General features: G+C 40.7%; 2 protein-coding genes across 2 annotated transcripts; both read right to left on the reverse strand.

The window, feature by feature from the left end:
- Nucleotides 1-2783: 2783 nt before the first annotated feature.
- On the reverse strand, nucleotides 2784-3722 carry LOC127678758 (olfactory receptor 13A1-like). The gene has a single exon (XM_052173906.1). The coding sequence runs from the start codon at nucleotides 3720-3722 to the stop codon at nucleotides 2784-2786; it is 939 nt and encodes a 312-aa protein (XP_052029866.1).
- Nucleotides 3723-12128: 8406 nt separating this feature from the next.
- On the reverse strand, nucleotides 12129-13064 carry LOC127678764 (olfactory receptor 13A1-like). Its single transcript, XM_052173917.1, has one exon. It carries the CDS (start codon nucleotides 13062-13064, stop codon nucleotides 12129-12131), a length of 936 nt encoding a protein of 311 aa, XP_052029877.1.
- Nucleotides 13065-16796: the final 3732 nt, after the last annotated feature.

A 16796-nucleotide genomic window follows, 5' to 3' on the forward strand; every position in this document is an offset into this window, starting at 1 on the left:
CATATTTCTTTAAGGGATTTTTGTGTTTCCTCTTTAAGGGCTTCTACCTGTTGACTCATGTTCTCTTGTATTTCTTTAAGGGAGTTATTTATGTCGTTCTTGAAGTCCTCCATCAGCATCATGAGATGTGATTTTTTTTAATATTTTTATTTTCTATATTGTTTGTTTACATTCCAAATGATTTCCCCTTTCCCGGATCCCCCCTCCCCATATGTCCCATAAACCTTCTCTCCATCCATTCTCCAATCACCTCCCTCCTTTTTTCTCTGTCCTTATATTCCCCTCCAATGCTAGATCAATCCTTTCCAGGATCAGGACCCTCTCCATACTTCTTCATGGGAGTCATTTGTTATGCGATTTATGCCTTGGGTATTCAGGGCTTCTGGGCTAATTAATATCCACTTATCAGAGATTGCATTCCATGTGTATTCTTTTGTGATTGGGTTACCTCACTTAGGATGATATTTTCCAGATCAAATTTCTGTAAGGCAAAGGACACTGTTAAAAGGACAAAACGGCAACCATCGAATTGGGAAAGGATATTCACCAACCCTACATCTGATAGAGGGCTAATATCCAATATATATAAAGAACTCAAGAAGTTAGACCCCAGGGAACCAAATAACCCTATTAAAAATGGGGTACAGATCTAAACAAAGAATTTTCACCTGAAGAAATTCAGATGGCCGAGAGACACCTTAAGAAGTGCTCCACATCATTAGTCATTAGGGAAATGCAAATCAAAATAACCCTGAGATTTCACCTTACACCAGTCAGAATGGCTAAGGTCAAAAACTCAGGAGACAGCAGGTGTTGGCGAGGATGTGGAGAAAGAGGAACACTCCTCCACTGCTGGTGGGGCTGTAAGATGGTACAACCACTTTGGAAATCAGTCTGGCGGTTCCTCAGAAAACTGGACATGACACTTCCGGAGGACCCTGCTATATCTCTCCTGGGCATATATCCAAAGGATTCCCCGGCATGCAATAAAGACACATGCTCCATTATGTTCATATCAGCCTTATTTATTTATTTATTTATTTTCTTTTTTATTTTTTTTAATTTATTGATATATTTATTTACATTTCAAATGATTTCCCCTTTTCTGGACCCCCCACTCCCCGAAAGTCCCATAAGTCCCCTTCCCTCCCCCTGTTTTCCCACCCATCCCTTCCCACTTCCCTGTTCTGATTTTGATCTGCTTCACTGAGTCTTTTCAGAACAAGGGGCCACTCCTCTGTTCTTCTTGTACCTCATTTGATGTGTGGATTATGTTTTGGGTATTCCAGTTTTCTAGGTTAATATCCACTTATTAGTGAGTGCATACCATGACTCACCTTTTGAGTCTGGGTTACCTCGCTTAGTATGATGTTCTCTAGCTCCATCCATTTGCCTAAGAATTTCATGAATTCATTGTTTCTAATATCAGCCTTATTTATAATAGTCAGAAGCTGGAAAAAACCCAGATGCCCCTCAATGGAGGAATGGATACAGAAATGTGGTATATTTACACAATGGAATACTACTCAGCAATTAGAAACAATGAATTCACAAAATTTTGAGCTGTGATTTTTATATCCAGCTCTTGATTTTCTGATGTGATGGAGTATCCAGGATTTGCTGTTGTGGGAGAACTGTGTTCTGATGGTACCATGTTGCCTTGGTTTCTGTTTGTAATGATCTTGTGTTTGCTTTTGGCCATCTAGTTATCTCTTGGGTTAGCTGGTCTTGTTGTCTCTAACCTCTCTGTCCTGCAGGCCTGTGTTTCTGTACTCCTGGGATTCTCTTTCTCTCAAAAGCCCTGCATACAGCTGGTTCTCCAGGAAGTATGAGGATATGGGCAGACTTGGCAAGGGTCGAATGCTCTGCAGGCTGCTAGTTCTCAAATGTTCTGCTGCTGCTGGTTCTCGAATGCCCTGCAGCTGCTGGCAGGTTTTGGTGTTTGCTGGGTAGTGAGTCCCAGAGCTGCTCTGGGCCTCTGGTGGTGGGGGTAGTTAGGAACTTAGGAGAGTTGCAAGAAAGGAAAAGAAGATGATTAAACGAATAATGAGTAAGCCTTGCCAATGATCTATTTCTGGTTAATTTTTATTTATAATGTGAATAAGGCTTCTATTCTACCTTTTCATGTAGTCATTAATCTAGTTTCCCCAAATCTTTTTTTTGGAAATAATTAGTCTTTACCATGGACTTGATTGTTTTAATTGTCATAAGTACACTGTGTGACATATGTAATTTCATTTTGAAACTTAAACTTCATCTCTATTCCATAGATCACCTCTTTATCCATGCTCTCTGACTCCCAGAGCTTATAGGAAAGTGTGAAATGGAGACTCCAAGACATGTAATTTTGGTTTCCAAAGACACTGTGGCCATGCTGATCTTTCAAGTTTCTTTATAAAGTTTAGATTTATTAGCCATAGCTCGGAAACAAGCACCTGTTATGTTTACAGAGAGTCCTTGGATGAAATACTCTTGTTTTGTGGCAATTACCATTGACACTCACTGAAAAACTTCCAGTTCAAGAACTTAAAACCTTTATTTAGATTAACTTTAGTTACTTTTGAAATGGCTTGTATTTATCAGGAAATAAATCTTTAGTATTTTTTTCATTGTCACTAAGAATTTTATTGGTTTTGAGGTTACAGTGAGTAAAAGTGTCCAATCCTTGCATTAGAGAAAGGTTTATTAAAACAGAGAAAGATGAACCATGCTCCATGAAGCTACTCTTAGGAAAGTATGTTTAGGAACATCACAGGCAAGGCGAACAGCTTACACATCTCCACTTAATGTGAAAAGGAGGCCAATATTCTGCCCAGGGCTAGCTTGACATCCTTGTTCCTCAGTGTGTAGATGAGGGGATTTAGGGTTGGGCTGAGGACTGAGTACAGCACTGAGGAAACTTTGCTTCTTTCTGGGCTGTAGCTGGAAACAGGACTGATGTAGGCACAGAACACAGATGAGTAGTACACAGAGACCACGATGAGGTGGGATGAGCAGGTAGAAAAGGCCTTCCTCTTGCCCTCAGCAGAACGCATGCGCAGGATGCTGGATATGATGGAGCCGTAAGATAACAGGGTTAACATGAAGTTGATGCCTCCAAAAAAAACATCTGCCACAAGAGTCAAAATGCTATTCAAGTATGTGGGGCTACAGGAGAGCAGGAGTAGTGGGGGTATCTCACAGAAGAAGTGGGTGATGATGTTTGGTCCACAAAATGACAGGCGACTCATCAGACCAGTGTGCACAGATGCATTTACAGCACCGATGGCCCATACACCCACTGCTAGTTCCCCACACAGTTGTGGACTCATCCTAGAGCTGTAGTGCAGGGGAAAGCAGATGGCCACATAGCGGTCATAGGCCATTGCTGTGAGCAGCAGCAGCTCAGAGGATGCTGACAATGCAAGGAAGAAGAGCTGGGCCATACATCCCTTGAAGGAGATGATGTTTTCCTCAGACAGTAGGCCAATCAGGGCCTTGGGAATCACAGAGGATGTGCACACAATATCCATGGTGGACAGGTTACACAGGAAAAAGTACATGGGATTTTGGAGCCCTGTGCTGAAGGTGACCAAAACAATGATCAAAAGGTTGCCCATTAGAGCCATCATGTAGAGGGACAGGAAACAGCCTGTCAGGAGAAGTCTTAGACTCGGGTGCTCTGAGAACCCTTCCAGTATAAACTCTGTTACTCCTGTCTGGTTGAGACTCAACTTCATCATCAGGTATGGGGTCCAAGGCTGTGCCTGTCTGGTTCTGAAAAAATATCACAGTTTACCAGTTCAAGGTCTGGATTCAAACTGCTGTCAGAAAGAGAGTGAATGTATTTCCTTCATGGAATCCTCTCATTTTTTTCTTGTATATACCACACTATTGAAAAACCACATATATTTCACTTCCTTTTATTTCTTTTTTTTAAATTTTTTTTATTCGATATAATTTATTTACATTTCAAATGATTTCCCCTTTTCTAGCCCCCCACGCCCCGAAAGTCCCGTAAGCCCCTTTCTCTTCCCCTGTCCTCCCACCCACCCTTTCCCACTTCCCCGTTCTGGTTTTGCGGAATACTGCTTCACTGAGTCTTTCCAGAACCAGGGGGCCACTCCTCCTTTCTTCTTGTACCTCATTTGATGTGTGGAATATGTTTTGGGTATTCCAGTTTTCTAGGTTAATACCCACTTATTAGTGAGTGCATACCATGATTCACCTTTTGAGTCTGGGTTACCTCACTTAGTATGATGTTCTCTAGCTCCATCCATTTGCCTAAGAATTTCATGAATTCATTGTTTCTAATGGCTGGATAGTACTCCATTGTGTAGATATACCACATTTTTTGCATCCACTCTTCTGTTGAGGGATACCTGGGTTCTTTCCAGCATCTGGCAATTATAAATAGGGCTCCTATGAACATAGTAGAGCATGTATCCTTATTACATGGTGAGGAATCCTCTGGGTATCTTGGGGTGACTCTTACCAAACATGTGAAAGACCTGTATGACAAGAACTTCAAGACTCTGAAGAAGGAAATGGAAGAAGACCTCAAAAAATGGGAAAACCTCCCATGCTCATGGATCGGTAGAATCAATATAGTTAAAATGGCCATTTTGCCAAAAGCAATATACAGATTCAATGCAATACCCATCAAAATCCCAACTCAATTCTTCACAGAGTTAGAAAGAGCAATTATCAAATTCATCTGGAACAACAAAAAACCCAGGATAGCTAAAACTATTCTCAGCAGCAAAAGAAAATCTGGGGGAATCAGTATCCCTGACCTCAAGCAATACTACAGAGTAATAGTGTTAAAAAACTGCATGGTATTGGTACAGTGACAGGCAGGAGGATCAATGGAACAGGATTGAAGATCCAGAAATGAACCCACACACCTATGGCCACTTGATCCTCGACAAAGAGGCTGAAAACATCCAATGGAAAAAAGATAGCCTTTTCAACAAATGGTGCTGGTTCAACTGGAGGTCAGCATACAGAAGAGTGAGAATTGATCCATCCTTGTCTCCTTGTACTAAGCTCAAATCCAAATGGATCAAGGACCTCCACATAAAACCAGACACTCTGAAGCTAATAGAAAAGAAACTGGGGAAGACCCTTGAGGACATTGGTACAGGGAGAAAGTTTCTGAACAGAACACCAATAGCGTATGCTCTAAGAGCAAGAATTGACAAATGGGACCTGATAAAATTACAAAGTTTCTGTAAGGCAAAGGACACCATCAAGAGGACAAATTGGCAACCAACAAATTGGGAAAAGATCTTCACCAATCCTACATCAGATAGAGGGCTAATATCCAATATATATAAAGAACTCAAGAAGTTAGATTCCAGAAAACCAAACAACCCTATTAAAAAATGGGGTACAGAGTTAAACAAAGAATTCTCACCTGAAGAACTTCGGATGGCGGAGAAGCATCTTAAAAAATGCTCAACATCATTAGTCATTAAGGAAATGCAAATCAAAACAACCCTGAGATTTCACCTTACACCAGTCAGAATGGCTAAGATTAAAAATTCAGGAGATAGCAGGTGTTGGAGAGGGTGTGGAGAAAGAGGAACACTCCTCCACTGCTGGTGGGGTTGCAAATTGGTACAACCACTCTGGAAATCAGTCTGGCGGTTCCTCCGAAAACTGGGCACTTCACTTCCAGAAGATCCTGCTATACCACTCCTGGGCATATACCCAGAGGATTCCCCACCATGTAATAAGGATACATGCTCTACTATGTTCATAGCAGCCCTATTTATAATTGCCAGGTGTTGGAAAGAACCCAGGTATCCCTCAACAGAAGAGTGGATGCAAAAAATGTGGTATATCTACACAATGGAGTACTATTCAGCCATTAGAAACAACGAATTCATGAAATTCTTAGGTAAATGGATAGAGCTAGAGAACATCATACTGAGTGAGGTAACCCAGACTCAAAAGGTGAATCATGGTATGCACTCACTAATAAGTGGATATTAACCTAGAAACCTAGATTACCCAAAACATAATCCACACATCAAATGAGGTACAAGAAGAAAGGATGAGTGGCCCCTTGTTCTGGAAAGACTCAATGAAGCAGTATTCAGCAAAACCAGAACGGGGAAGTGGGAAGGGGTGGGTGGGAGGACAGGGGGAGAGAAGGGGGCTTACGGGACTCTTTGGGAGTGGGGAAATCATTTGAAATGTAAATAAAAAATATATCGAATAAAAAAAATGCTCAACTTCATTAGTCATTAGGGAAATGCAAATCAAAACAACCCTGAGATTTCATCTTACACCAGTCAGAATGGCTAAGATTAAAAATTCAGGACACAGCAGGTGTTGGAGAGGGTGCAGAGAAAGAGGAACACTCCTCCACTGCTGGTGGGGTTGCAAATTGGTACAACCACTCTGGAAATCAGTCTGGCGGTTCCTCTGAAAACTGGGCACCTCACTTCCAGAAGATCCTTTTATTTCTTACATAGTAACTTTCTCCACAATGTTTTGAATCAAGGGGAACACATGCTCTTCCCCCATCTTGCACAGGTGAAAATAGAAAAATTTCCTTTGCTCAGCCCCTGCCTAGGCTTTTCTTCTCCATCGCCACTAAGCCCTATGCTCTGGGGACAATGGTTGGTGACCCAGCTGTACCCCTTGCTTTCACAGCTCCTATTCTCCACATAATGACAATTTTAGATAGATACACTGAGATGACTATTGTACCTTTGCATCCTTCCACACTTGGCCTCCTTAGCTGACAGGCACTTTGTTTCTTCTGATGTCTGGAGTGGTTTCCCAACTACCCATCTCAACCTGATATTGGCATCCCCACGACCAAGTAGCCATGCATTTTCTGGATTAATTACTGTTATTTGTGTCTTCTGTATTTGGAACTGTTCTAACTCTAACCCATACCCAATCTATGGCAACCCAGAACATTTCTCAAAACCCAGCCCTATGAAACTAAACTACTCAAGGTTTTTTTCTGTCTCAGTGAACTACATTGAACACCAAAGTCAATACCCACAGCTGAAGTCATTATCACTGTCCAAAGATATTTCTTTGTAGTTTCAACATCTTTAATCTCAAATTCACCCTCAGCTATGCAGTGTCTCAAAATGCTTTTTTTTGGAGCATAGCTCCACCTCTCTGACTTGTTTTGTTATGTGTAGTCTGTGCCCTTGATAGATCCCCATGAGAGTCCTGCTCCATGAGCCAGGAGTGGTCTTCTTTACCCTCTTTACCCCTCTAATCCAACTGATCCTCAATGTGTGCAACTGTAGCTTCCCCATCTTACAACTCATGTTCTCAATGTTTTCAGTAGTTTCATAGTTTCTGGGTTCTTTTTATTTCCATCATTTACAGTTCCCTTTTCTATCACTCAAGGAATACAATTGGTATACCTCAGATAACTGGCCTTTTGCCTCAAGCCAAACTCACCATGTCCCTCCATACTCATTCATCAAATAACACTCCATAGCTTGACATAGAAGTCTCATCTAACACTCTTCATTAGCCTTTTCCACAAGTTCCTGTCTGAGATTATATGTAAATATACTCTACCCTATCTAGAAACCTGTTTTAGAAATTATTTGCAGTGCTCCTCATCTGGAAATATTCTTTGTTTTGCAGCAGTCTTCCAGAGAAATGTTTCATTCACTCAATGCAGCAGCATGCCCCACTCCCCACTTTTCCCTATAACCCTTCACCTTCTTTGCTCACATTTTTTTCTCATTTAATTTTCACAGTATGGCTCACAATCTATTTTCTCCATTCCTTAGTAGTGAATGCTGTATTTTAAACCTCTTATCTTCCTGTGTTTCAAATTAGAGATACAGAAATATTTTTATTTAGCCTTTTGAACCGTGTAGATAATGATGTCTAACTATGTCTCCTCCTCTCCATTCTACTCTGCTGGAGAATACCAACGCATATTTAGTATTTTTCAAGCATCTGCATATTCAGACCTATTCTCACAGTCATCACTGCTTTATTTTGACCATTTTCTTATATTTAATAGCAGACAGCTATAGTTTTTTCTTCAGGTGACTCACAGTCATACCAGCCCTGTTGTACACCAGACAGGGCAAGGCTAACACTGTCAGAACTTTGCTGGTGTTTTTAACTCCACGGAAGCTGCAGATAACTTTCAGTCTCTGAATAGTGGAGTTTGGATAACAGCATAAGAAGAATATCTTCTGTGGCATTTCTTACCATTCTCTGTGGATACCACAGACCAACCAGACAGCATCCAAGTCCTATCTACTCGTCTGTATATATCATAGATACATCTCAATCTGTTGGTTGTTTTTCAAAATTAGTGTGAGCACTTTGGGTGATGGATGAGTAGGTCCAAATATGAACATAAGACAAAAATAACAGGCATGACTAAACTCTCTGATTGTGATTAGATGCTACAATGCATCTAACATTTCTAACATTTTCTCTTTACTGACCTATGACCCAGCACTCTTCATCAAACTCAGTACTCATTGAGAAGATAAGTTGTTGCCCTTTAATGATGACATCCAAACACTAGGACCAATGTCACTTTTAAAGTCTGCCTTTTGTTTTAGTGCTTCACTATTAGCTAGAAGAGACACTTAGGATTTAACTCACCTTTTTTTCCTCTCACAGTGAATTTTGTTGATAGATTACTCCAACAAAGTTGCACACTTTGCTGAGCACAGACTGTCTTTTCTGCAAACAGCAAGTCTTTAATGTTTTCCTGATGTCCAGTGTTCATTTTCATAGAAGTCACTGGCCTTCTGGACCTGTAATTTTAAGACCAGGGGCAGGTACTTGCCCTTGTGCCTCCTGGAATAGAAACTCAAGGAGAAAGCTCTTAGGATCAATTAATAGAGACTTCATGACTTAATGATCCAAGCTCCCTGAAGACCTATGTGGAGGACAATGGTCTGGGGAGTCACATACTCTGTAGAAGCAATTATCCCTGTTATATCCTCCTCCCACCAACACTGTGTATGCATCATATCATTGGAACCCTAATTTCCTGTATGGAAGTTATCACAATGAAAAAATTGACTACTCCCTGTTCTGCTGACATAACTTCATTTGTCACATACATACACTAAGTGGGTTTATTTTCAGTATTTTGTACTGTCTATCTCTCCCTTCCTCTCCCTACACTCAAGGCTTTCTGTATATTGTTAAGATTTACTGTTCCTTCAGCACTTCCATTCTGCTGGCTAAATGTTTAAGCATTTAAAAATATTTATTTTGCCATGAGACTGACTATATAGGTAGCATTATTGAAACAGTGGAGTTTAAATTAAGGATATGTATAAGTATACATATACTTATATCCATGCAATAACCATTAGTAATTTATAAAGAAACATAACTACTGTGGATGTTATTGTCTCCATAACTTCTTTCTCTGGCCATTTATAGTTGGTATGAAGAGGGCTGATGATTTCTTTATTTGATTTTTTATCCAGTCCCTTTGCTGAAGGTATTTTTCAACTGTATGTATTCTCTGATAGAGTTTTTCGGGTTATATATATATATATATATATATATATATATATATATACTATCATATCATCTGTGGATAGAAATACTTTGATGTCTTCCTTTCTAATTTGTATCCTCTTGATCTCCTTTAGTTGTCTTATTGATATAGCTAGAACTTCAACTACTGTCTTCAAGAGATATGGGAACAGCCTTGTGATCTTTCTGATTTTAGTGGATTTGCTTTATGTTTTTCTCCATTTAATGTGATGTCAGGTATTGGCTTGCAGTATACTGTTTTTATTATGTTTAGCTATGTGCTTTGTATCCCTAATCTTTCTAAGACTTTTAACATAATATAGTGTTGCATTATGTCAAAGGCTTTTCAGCATGTGATGAGATGATCATGTGTTTTTATTTCTTTCACTTTGTTTATATGGTGGATTATGTTGATGGAATTTCACATACAGAATCACTCCTATATTTCTGTGATAATGTCTATTTGATTATGGTGGATGATATATGTTCTTAGACATGGTTTTCAAGTATTTTACTTAGTATTTTTGCATCAGTGTTCATAAGGGAAAATGGTCTGAAAAGATTTTTCTTTGTTGAGTTTTTGTGTAGTTTAGGTATCAGTGTGACTGTGTCATCACAGTGAATTAGGTAGCATTCCTTCTGTTTTTATTTTGTGGAATAATTTGAGGATTATTGTCATTAGATTTTCTTTGAAAGTATGTTAGAATTCTGGACTAAAACCATCTGGTCCTGGAATTTTCTTTTTGTTGGAAAACTTTTAATGATTGCTTATATTTCCTTAAGGAGTTGTAGGACTATTTAGATACTTCACATGATCTTGATTTAACTTTTTTAAATAGTATCTTTCTAGAAATCATCCATTTCATTTGGATTTTTCCAATTTTGTTAAGTACAGGCTTTTGAAATAAGAGCTAATAACTTTTTGAAATTCCTGAGTGTCTGTTATTATGTCTCCTTTTTCATTTCAGATTTTGTTCATTTTGCTTCTTTGGGTCTGGACTGTAGTGTAGGGATAAGGACAGTGATCCACCCACAAAAACTTTGACCCCAAGTGTGCCCTACATACAGGATGTGCATGCACAAAGATCGAGCAGAGATGGAGGAAATGGCTAACCAATGATGAGCTCAACTTGAGAGCCATCCCATGGGCAAGAACCAATCCCTGATACTACTACTAATATTCTGTTTTGCTCATAGACAAGAGCCTAGTATAACTGTTTCCTGAGAGGCTCAACACAGCAGCCAATAGAAACAAATGTAGAGACCCACAGTCAAACAATTGATGGAGCTCAGGAATCTTGTGGAAGAGTTGGGGGAAAATTGATGGACCCAAGGAGGACAGGGACTCCATAGGATGACCAACAGAGTCAAGTAACATGGACCACTGGGGGCTCCCAGATTCTCAACCATTAATCAAAAGGCAAGCACGTGATGAACCTACCTCCCACCTGCCCCTTGTATGTAGCAGATGTGCAGTTTGGTCTTCATGTGGGTTCCCCAACAATTGGAGCGGGGTGCTGTCCCTGTTGCAGTTGCTTGCCTGTGGCTCATGTTGCCTTAATTGAACCACCTTGTCTGACTTCGTGGGAGGAGTAAGTGCCTAGTCTTGCAGCGACTCCATGTGTGTTGGGCTTGGGGTAAGGATGATACTCAGAAGAGAATGGGAGGGAAGAATGTGTGGAGGATCTGTGTGAGGGGTTACTAGAAGGAAAGGGGTTCTTATATTGTGATGTAAAGTGAATATACACAATAAATTATAAAAAGAAAAGAAAAAATAGGAAGTTGAACTTGTCAGTGATGGCTACAGAACCTCCTCTGATCCAAATACAGAGAGGTGAGATTAGAGCCAGACTCTAGCAGAATAGCCCTTTTCTAGACACAATGACTCATCAGGAATTTGCTTAGTCACAGTTCCCACTTAGACACCAGCGCTGGTGTGTTTGGTGTGACCTGACTTTTCCTGAATGGGCATTGCTATCTTGTGCTGTATATTGAAGGTAATGTTACCATGATATAAGCCATGCCTCAGTTCTTGCATTCATTTATTTTCTAGTTTCCCCAATTCTCTTTGGAGATAACGAATCTTTCCCATGAGTTTGATTGCTTTTGTTGTCATAAGTATGCTGTGTGACATATGTGACTTCCTTTTGAAACTTAAACGTATCTCAGTTCCATAGATTACCTCTTTCATCATAATATCTGACTCCCAGAGCTCATAGGAAAGTATGAAAAGTAGAATCCAAGACATGAAACTTTGGTTTACCTAAGACATTGTGTTCATGCTGACTTCTCAAGTTTCCTTATGTAGTTTAGATTTATTAGCCATATGCTTTTGTTTTGTGATAATCACCACTGACACTCAGTGAAAATTCCAGTCCAGGAACATTGCACCTCTATTTAGATAAACTTCAGTTATTTTTAAATGGTTTGTATTTATTGGGTAATGATGTTTGAGTGTTTTCTTTCCATTGCCTTTAAGAATTTTGTTGAGGTTATAGTGAATGGAATTGTCCAGTGCTTGCATCAGATGAAGGTTTTCTAAAACAGCAATAGGGACACCCCACTCCATGAGGATACCCCCAGGAAAGCATGTTTAGCAGCAGTCCATGTTAGGACAATATTCTGCACATCTCCACCTACTGAGGGAAAGAGGGCAAGAGTCTTCCCAGGGCGAGCTTGACATCCTTATTCCTCAGTGTGTAGATGAGGGGGTTCAGGGTTGGGCTGAGGATCGCGTACAATACTGAGGTAACTTTGCTTCTTTCTGGGCTGTAACTGGAAGCAGGACTGACATAGGCACAGAACACAGATGAGTAGTACACAGAGACCACGATGAGGTGGGATGAGCAGGTAGAAAATGCCTTCCTCTTGCCCTCAGCAGAACGCATGCGCAGGATGCTGGCAATGATGCAGCCATAGGATAATAGGGTTAGCATGAAGTTGATGCATCCATAAAAGGCGTCTGCTACAAGAGTCATAATGCTGTTAATGTATGTGGGGCTACAAGAGAGCAGGAGGAGTGGGGGGATCTCACAGAAGAAGTGGGTGATGACGTTGGGTCCACAGAATGACAGCCTTGTCATCAGGCCAGTGTGTACAGATGCATTCACAGCACAGATGGACCATACTCCCACAGCCAGAGCTACACACAGCTGTGGGCTCATCCTAGAGCTGTAGTGCAGGGGAAAGCAGATGGCCACATAGCGGTCATAGGCCATGACTGTCAGCAGCAGCAGCTCTGAAGACAAGGACCACAGAAGGAAGAAGAGCTGGGCCATGCACCCCTTGAAGGAGATGGTGTTTTCCTCAGAGATGAGGCCAACCAGGGCTTTGGGAAGCACAGAAGAGGTGCACACAATGTCCATAGTGGCCAGGTTGCACAGGAAAAAGTACATGGGACTGTGGAGCCCAGTGCTGGAGGTGATCAAAACAATTATCACAATGTTGCCCATTAGAGCCATTGTGTAGAGGAACAGGAAGCAGCCAGTCAGGAGAAGTCTTAGGCTAGCATGTTCTGAGAACCCTTCCAGTATAAACTCTCTCACTATTGTATGGTTGGGATTCAATATCATGATGGAAAATATCTTTTTTCACAACTGTGTCTCTTGGCGTCTGAGAAAATATCAGTTTATCACTGCAGTGTCTGGTTTCCACCCTTGTGCAACCTGAACTTCCCTGTTGTCAGAACAGAAAGAATGAATGTATTTCCTTTATGGAAGCCTTTTGTCCTTTAATGTCTGTAGCACACCATTAGAAACTACATGTATTTCATTTACTTTTCTTTCTCACATAGAAACCCCACTTCACTGCTTTGAAACAAGAGTTACAACCACTCCTCCCTCATCTTCTTGAGCATGTGGCAAAATTGAAGTATCTTCCCTCAGCACCTGTCTGTGCTTTACTTCCCTCTCACCAGTAAACCACGTGTTCTGGGGACAGTGCTTGGTGACACAGCTTTACTGTTTACCTCTACAGCAGGTGTTCTCCACATGATGACAATTTTGGGTGGATACACTGAGATCACTTTTTTACATTCTTTCACACCCAGCCTCTTAAGTTCTCAGGCACTTGGTCTTTTGTGATATTTGGAGTGGTTGTTCTGATACACATTTCAACCAGATAATGTCATTTCCCATGGCCACATAGTTATGTAGTTTATGAATTTTAGTCACTGTGAAGTGTGGCTTCTCCTGTGATGGAAACTGTCCTGACTCTATCATATTTTCAAATCTTTCACCCCAGGGAATATTTCTCAAATCAGATCTATAAATCCATTATACTTTTGCGGCTTTTTTGTCTCAAAGAAATCACAGGAACTTCAAAGTCAACATACCCGCAGCTAAAGTCATTGCCACTGTTTACAGATGCTTCTGTGGACCCTCAATGTCCTAATACAGAAGTTCACCCTCAGATACCCAGTGTTTCATGAAGGTTTCTCTTTGGAACACAGATCTATTTCTCAGTTTCATTCTCTTACCTGTAGTCTAGACACTTGGAAGATCCTGAGTAGAGTCCTGGACTGTGATCCAAGACTCCTACTCTGCATCTTCTTACCTCCCTCATCATGTAACTGGTCGTCTAAGTCTATAACTATAGCTTGCCCAGCATTATAACTCATGCTCCCAATGTTTTCATCTTGTTTGTATTTTCTAGGTTCTTGTCATTTTTAACATTTCCAGTTTCCTCCTCCATCACTCAAGGAGTACGGAGTATAAACACCTTAAGATAATTTGTCCTTGGCCTGTGGGCAAATTCACTATATTTTCTCCTAAATATTCACCAAAATATACTCTATACCGGGCGGCGGCGGCGGCGGCGGCGGCAGCCTTCGCTGACCAGCCGGGCTGCAAGCAGCTGCGGTTTTGTGGGCCTTTCACTGCAGGGAAGCCACTTCAGAACTCGGCCTCACACCACTCAGGAGAGGCTCACCTCCATCTTGGTTTCAGACTCCAGAGATCGGACAGACTGAGATCAGCCTGGGCGGCGGCACCACATCTCCAGGTCCTGCAAGAGGCTAGAGGGGCTTCCGGGCAGCCAGATGTCAGTGTGCTCCAGTGAATCCAGTGGGCCCCAGCGGGAGCCTTCGGGTGCCTGTTTCGGGATCTGAACAGCCTGGGCAGCAGCACCCTGTCTACAGGCAGTGCAGGAGGTAAGCTGTGCACCAGAGGCCAACTGGGAAGGGGCAGCTTGCACTGGTGAGTCCAGCACTGACAAGACAAACTAACACCAGTGAGAACTAGATGGCAAAAGGCAAACGCAGGAACGTCACTAACAGAAATCAAGGCAATATGGCAACATCTGAACCCAATTCTCCTCTACCAACATGTCCTGGATATCCCATCACACCAGTAAAACAAGATTTGGATTTAAAATCATTGGTCATGATGCTGGTACAGGAACACATGAAGGACATACTTAAAGAAAATCAAGAGAAAATGGATCAAAAGTTAGAAGCCCTTGCAAGGGAAACACAAAAATCATTGAAAGAAATCCAGGAGAATACAAAAGCCAACAATGAAGAAATGCAAAAAACACTTAAAGAAATACAGGAGAACTTTGGTCAACAGGCTGAGGTCATGAAAGAGGAAACACAAAAATCTCTTAAAGAACTCCAGGAAAGCACAAACAAGCAAATGAAGGAGCTAAGCAAAACCATCCAGGATCTAAAATCAGAAGTAGAAACAACTAAGAAAACTCAAAGGGAGACAACTTTGGAGATAGAAAGCCTTGGGAAGAAATCAGGGGACAGAGATGCAAATATCAACAACAGAATACAAGAGATAGAAGAAAGAATCTCAGATGCTGAAGATTCCATAGAAACCATGGACTCAACAGTTAAAGAAAATGCAAAATGCAAAAAGCTTGTAACCCAAAATATCCAGGAAATCCAGGACACAATGAGAAGACCAAACCTAAGGATGATAGGCATAGATGAGAGTGAAGATTTACAACTTAAAGGGCCGCCAGATATCTTCAATAAAATTATGGAAGAAAACTTCCCTAACCTAAAGAGAGAGATGCCCATGAATATACAAGAAGCCTACAGAACTCCAAACAGACTGGACCAGAACAGAAATACTTCCCGTCAGATAATAATCAAAACACCAAATGTTCTAAACAAAGAAAGAATATTAAAGGCAGTAAGAGAAAAAGGCCAAGTAACATATAAAGGAAGACCTATCAGAATCACAGCAGACTTTTCACCTGAGACTATGAAGGCTAGAAGGTCCTGGGCAGATCTCATGCAGACTCTAAGAGAACACAAATGCCAACCAAAAGTACTATATCCAGCAAAACTCTCAGTCACCGTAGATGGAGAAACTAAGATATTTCATGACAAAACCAAGTTTACCCAATATCTATCCACAAACCCAGCCCTACAAAGGATAATAGGAGGAAAACACCAATACAAGGAAGGAAACTTCACCCTGGACAAAGCAAGATAGTAACCTTTCATCAAACCCAAAAGAAGTTAAGCAATCAAATTTAAAAAATAATGTCAAAAATGATAGGAAGTAACAATCACTATTCCTTAATATCTCTTAACATCAATGGACTTAATGCCCCAATAAAAAGACACAGACTAACTGACTGGATACACAAACAGGACCCTACATTTTGTGGCTTACAGGAAACACACCTCAGGGTCAAAGACAAACACTACCTTAGAGTAAAAGGCTGGAAGACAATTTTACAAGCAAATGGTCTCAGGAAACAAGCTGGAGTAGCCATTTTAATATCAGATAAAATTGACTTTCAACCCAAAGTCATCAAAAGAGACTCTGAGGGACACTTCTTGCTGGTCAAAGGAAAAATACAACAAGAAGAACTCTCAAACCTGAACATCTATGCTCCAAATGCAAGGGCACCCTCTTTTGTAAAAGAAACTTTATTAAAACTCAAAGCACACATTGCACCTAACACAATAATTGTGGGTGACTTAAACCCTGCACTTTCCTCAATGGACCGATCAGGAAAACAGAAACTAAACAGGGACACAATGAAACTAATTGAAGCTTTGGACCAATTAGATTTAACAGATATATATATATCGAACATTCTATCCTAAAACAAAAGAATATACCTTTTTCTCAGCACCTCATGGTACCTTCTCCAAGATCGACCATATAATTGGTCACAAGACAGACCTCAACAAATATAAGAAGATCGAACTAATCCCATGCCTCCTATCAGATCACTATGGAGTAAAAGTGGTCTTCAATAGCAACAAAAACAACAGAAAACCCACATACATGTGGAAACTGAGCAATATTCTACTCAATGATACCTTGGTCAAGGAAGAA

This window comes from Apodemus sylvaticus, chromosome 1 (genome assembly GCF_947179515.1).
Source record: "Apodemus sylvaticus chromosome 1, mApoSyl1.1, whole genome shotgun sequence".
NCBI lineage: Eukaryota > Metazoa > Chordata > Mammalia > Rodentia > Muridae > Apodemus > Apodemus sylvaticus.

Excerpts from the sequence above, each read along its gene's own strand:
- LOC127678758 (XM_052173906.1), bottom strand. The coding sequence starts at position 3,722 with ATGATGAAGTTGAGTCTCAACCAGACAGGAGTAACAGAGTTTATACTG.
- LOC127678764 (XM_052173917.1), bottom strand. The coding sequence starts at position 13,064 with ATGATATTGAATCCCAACCATACAATAGTGAGAGAGTTTATACTGGAA.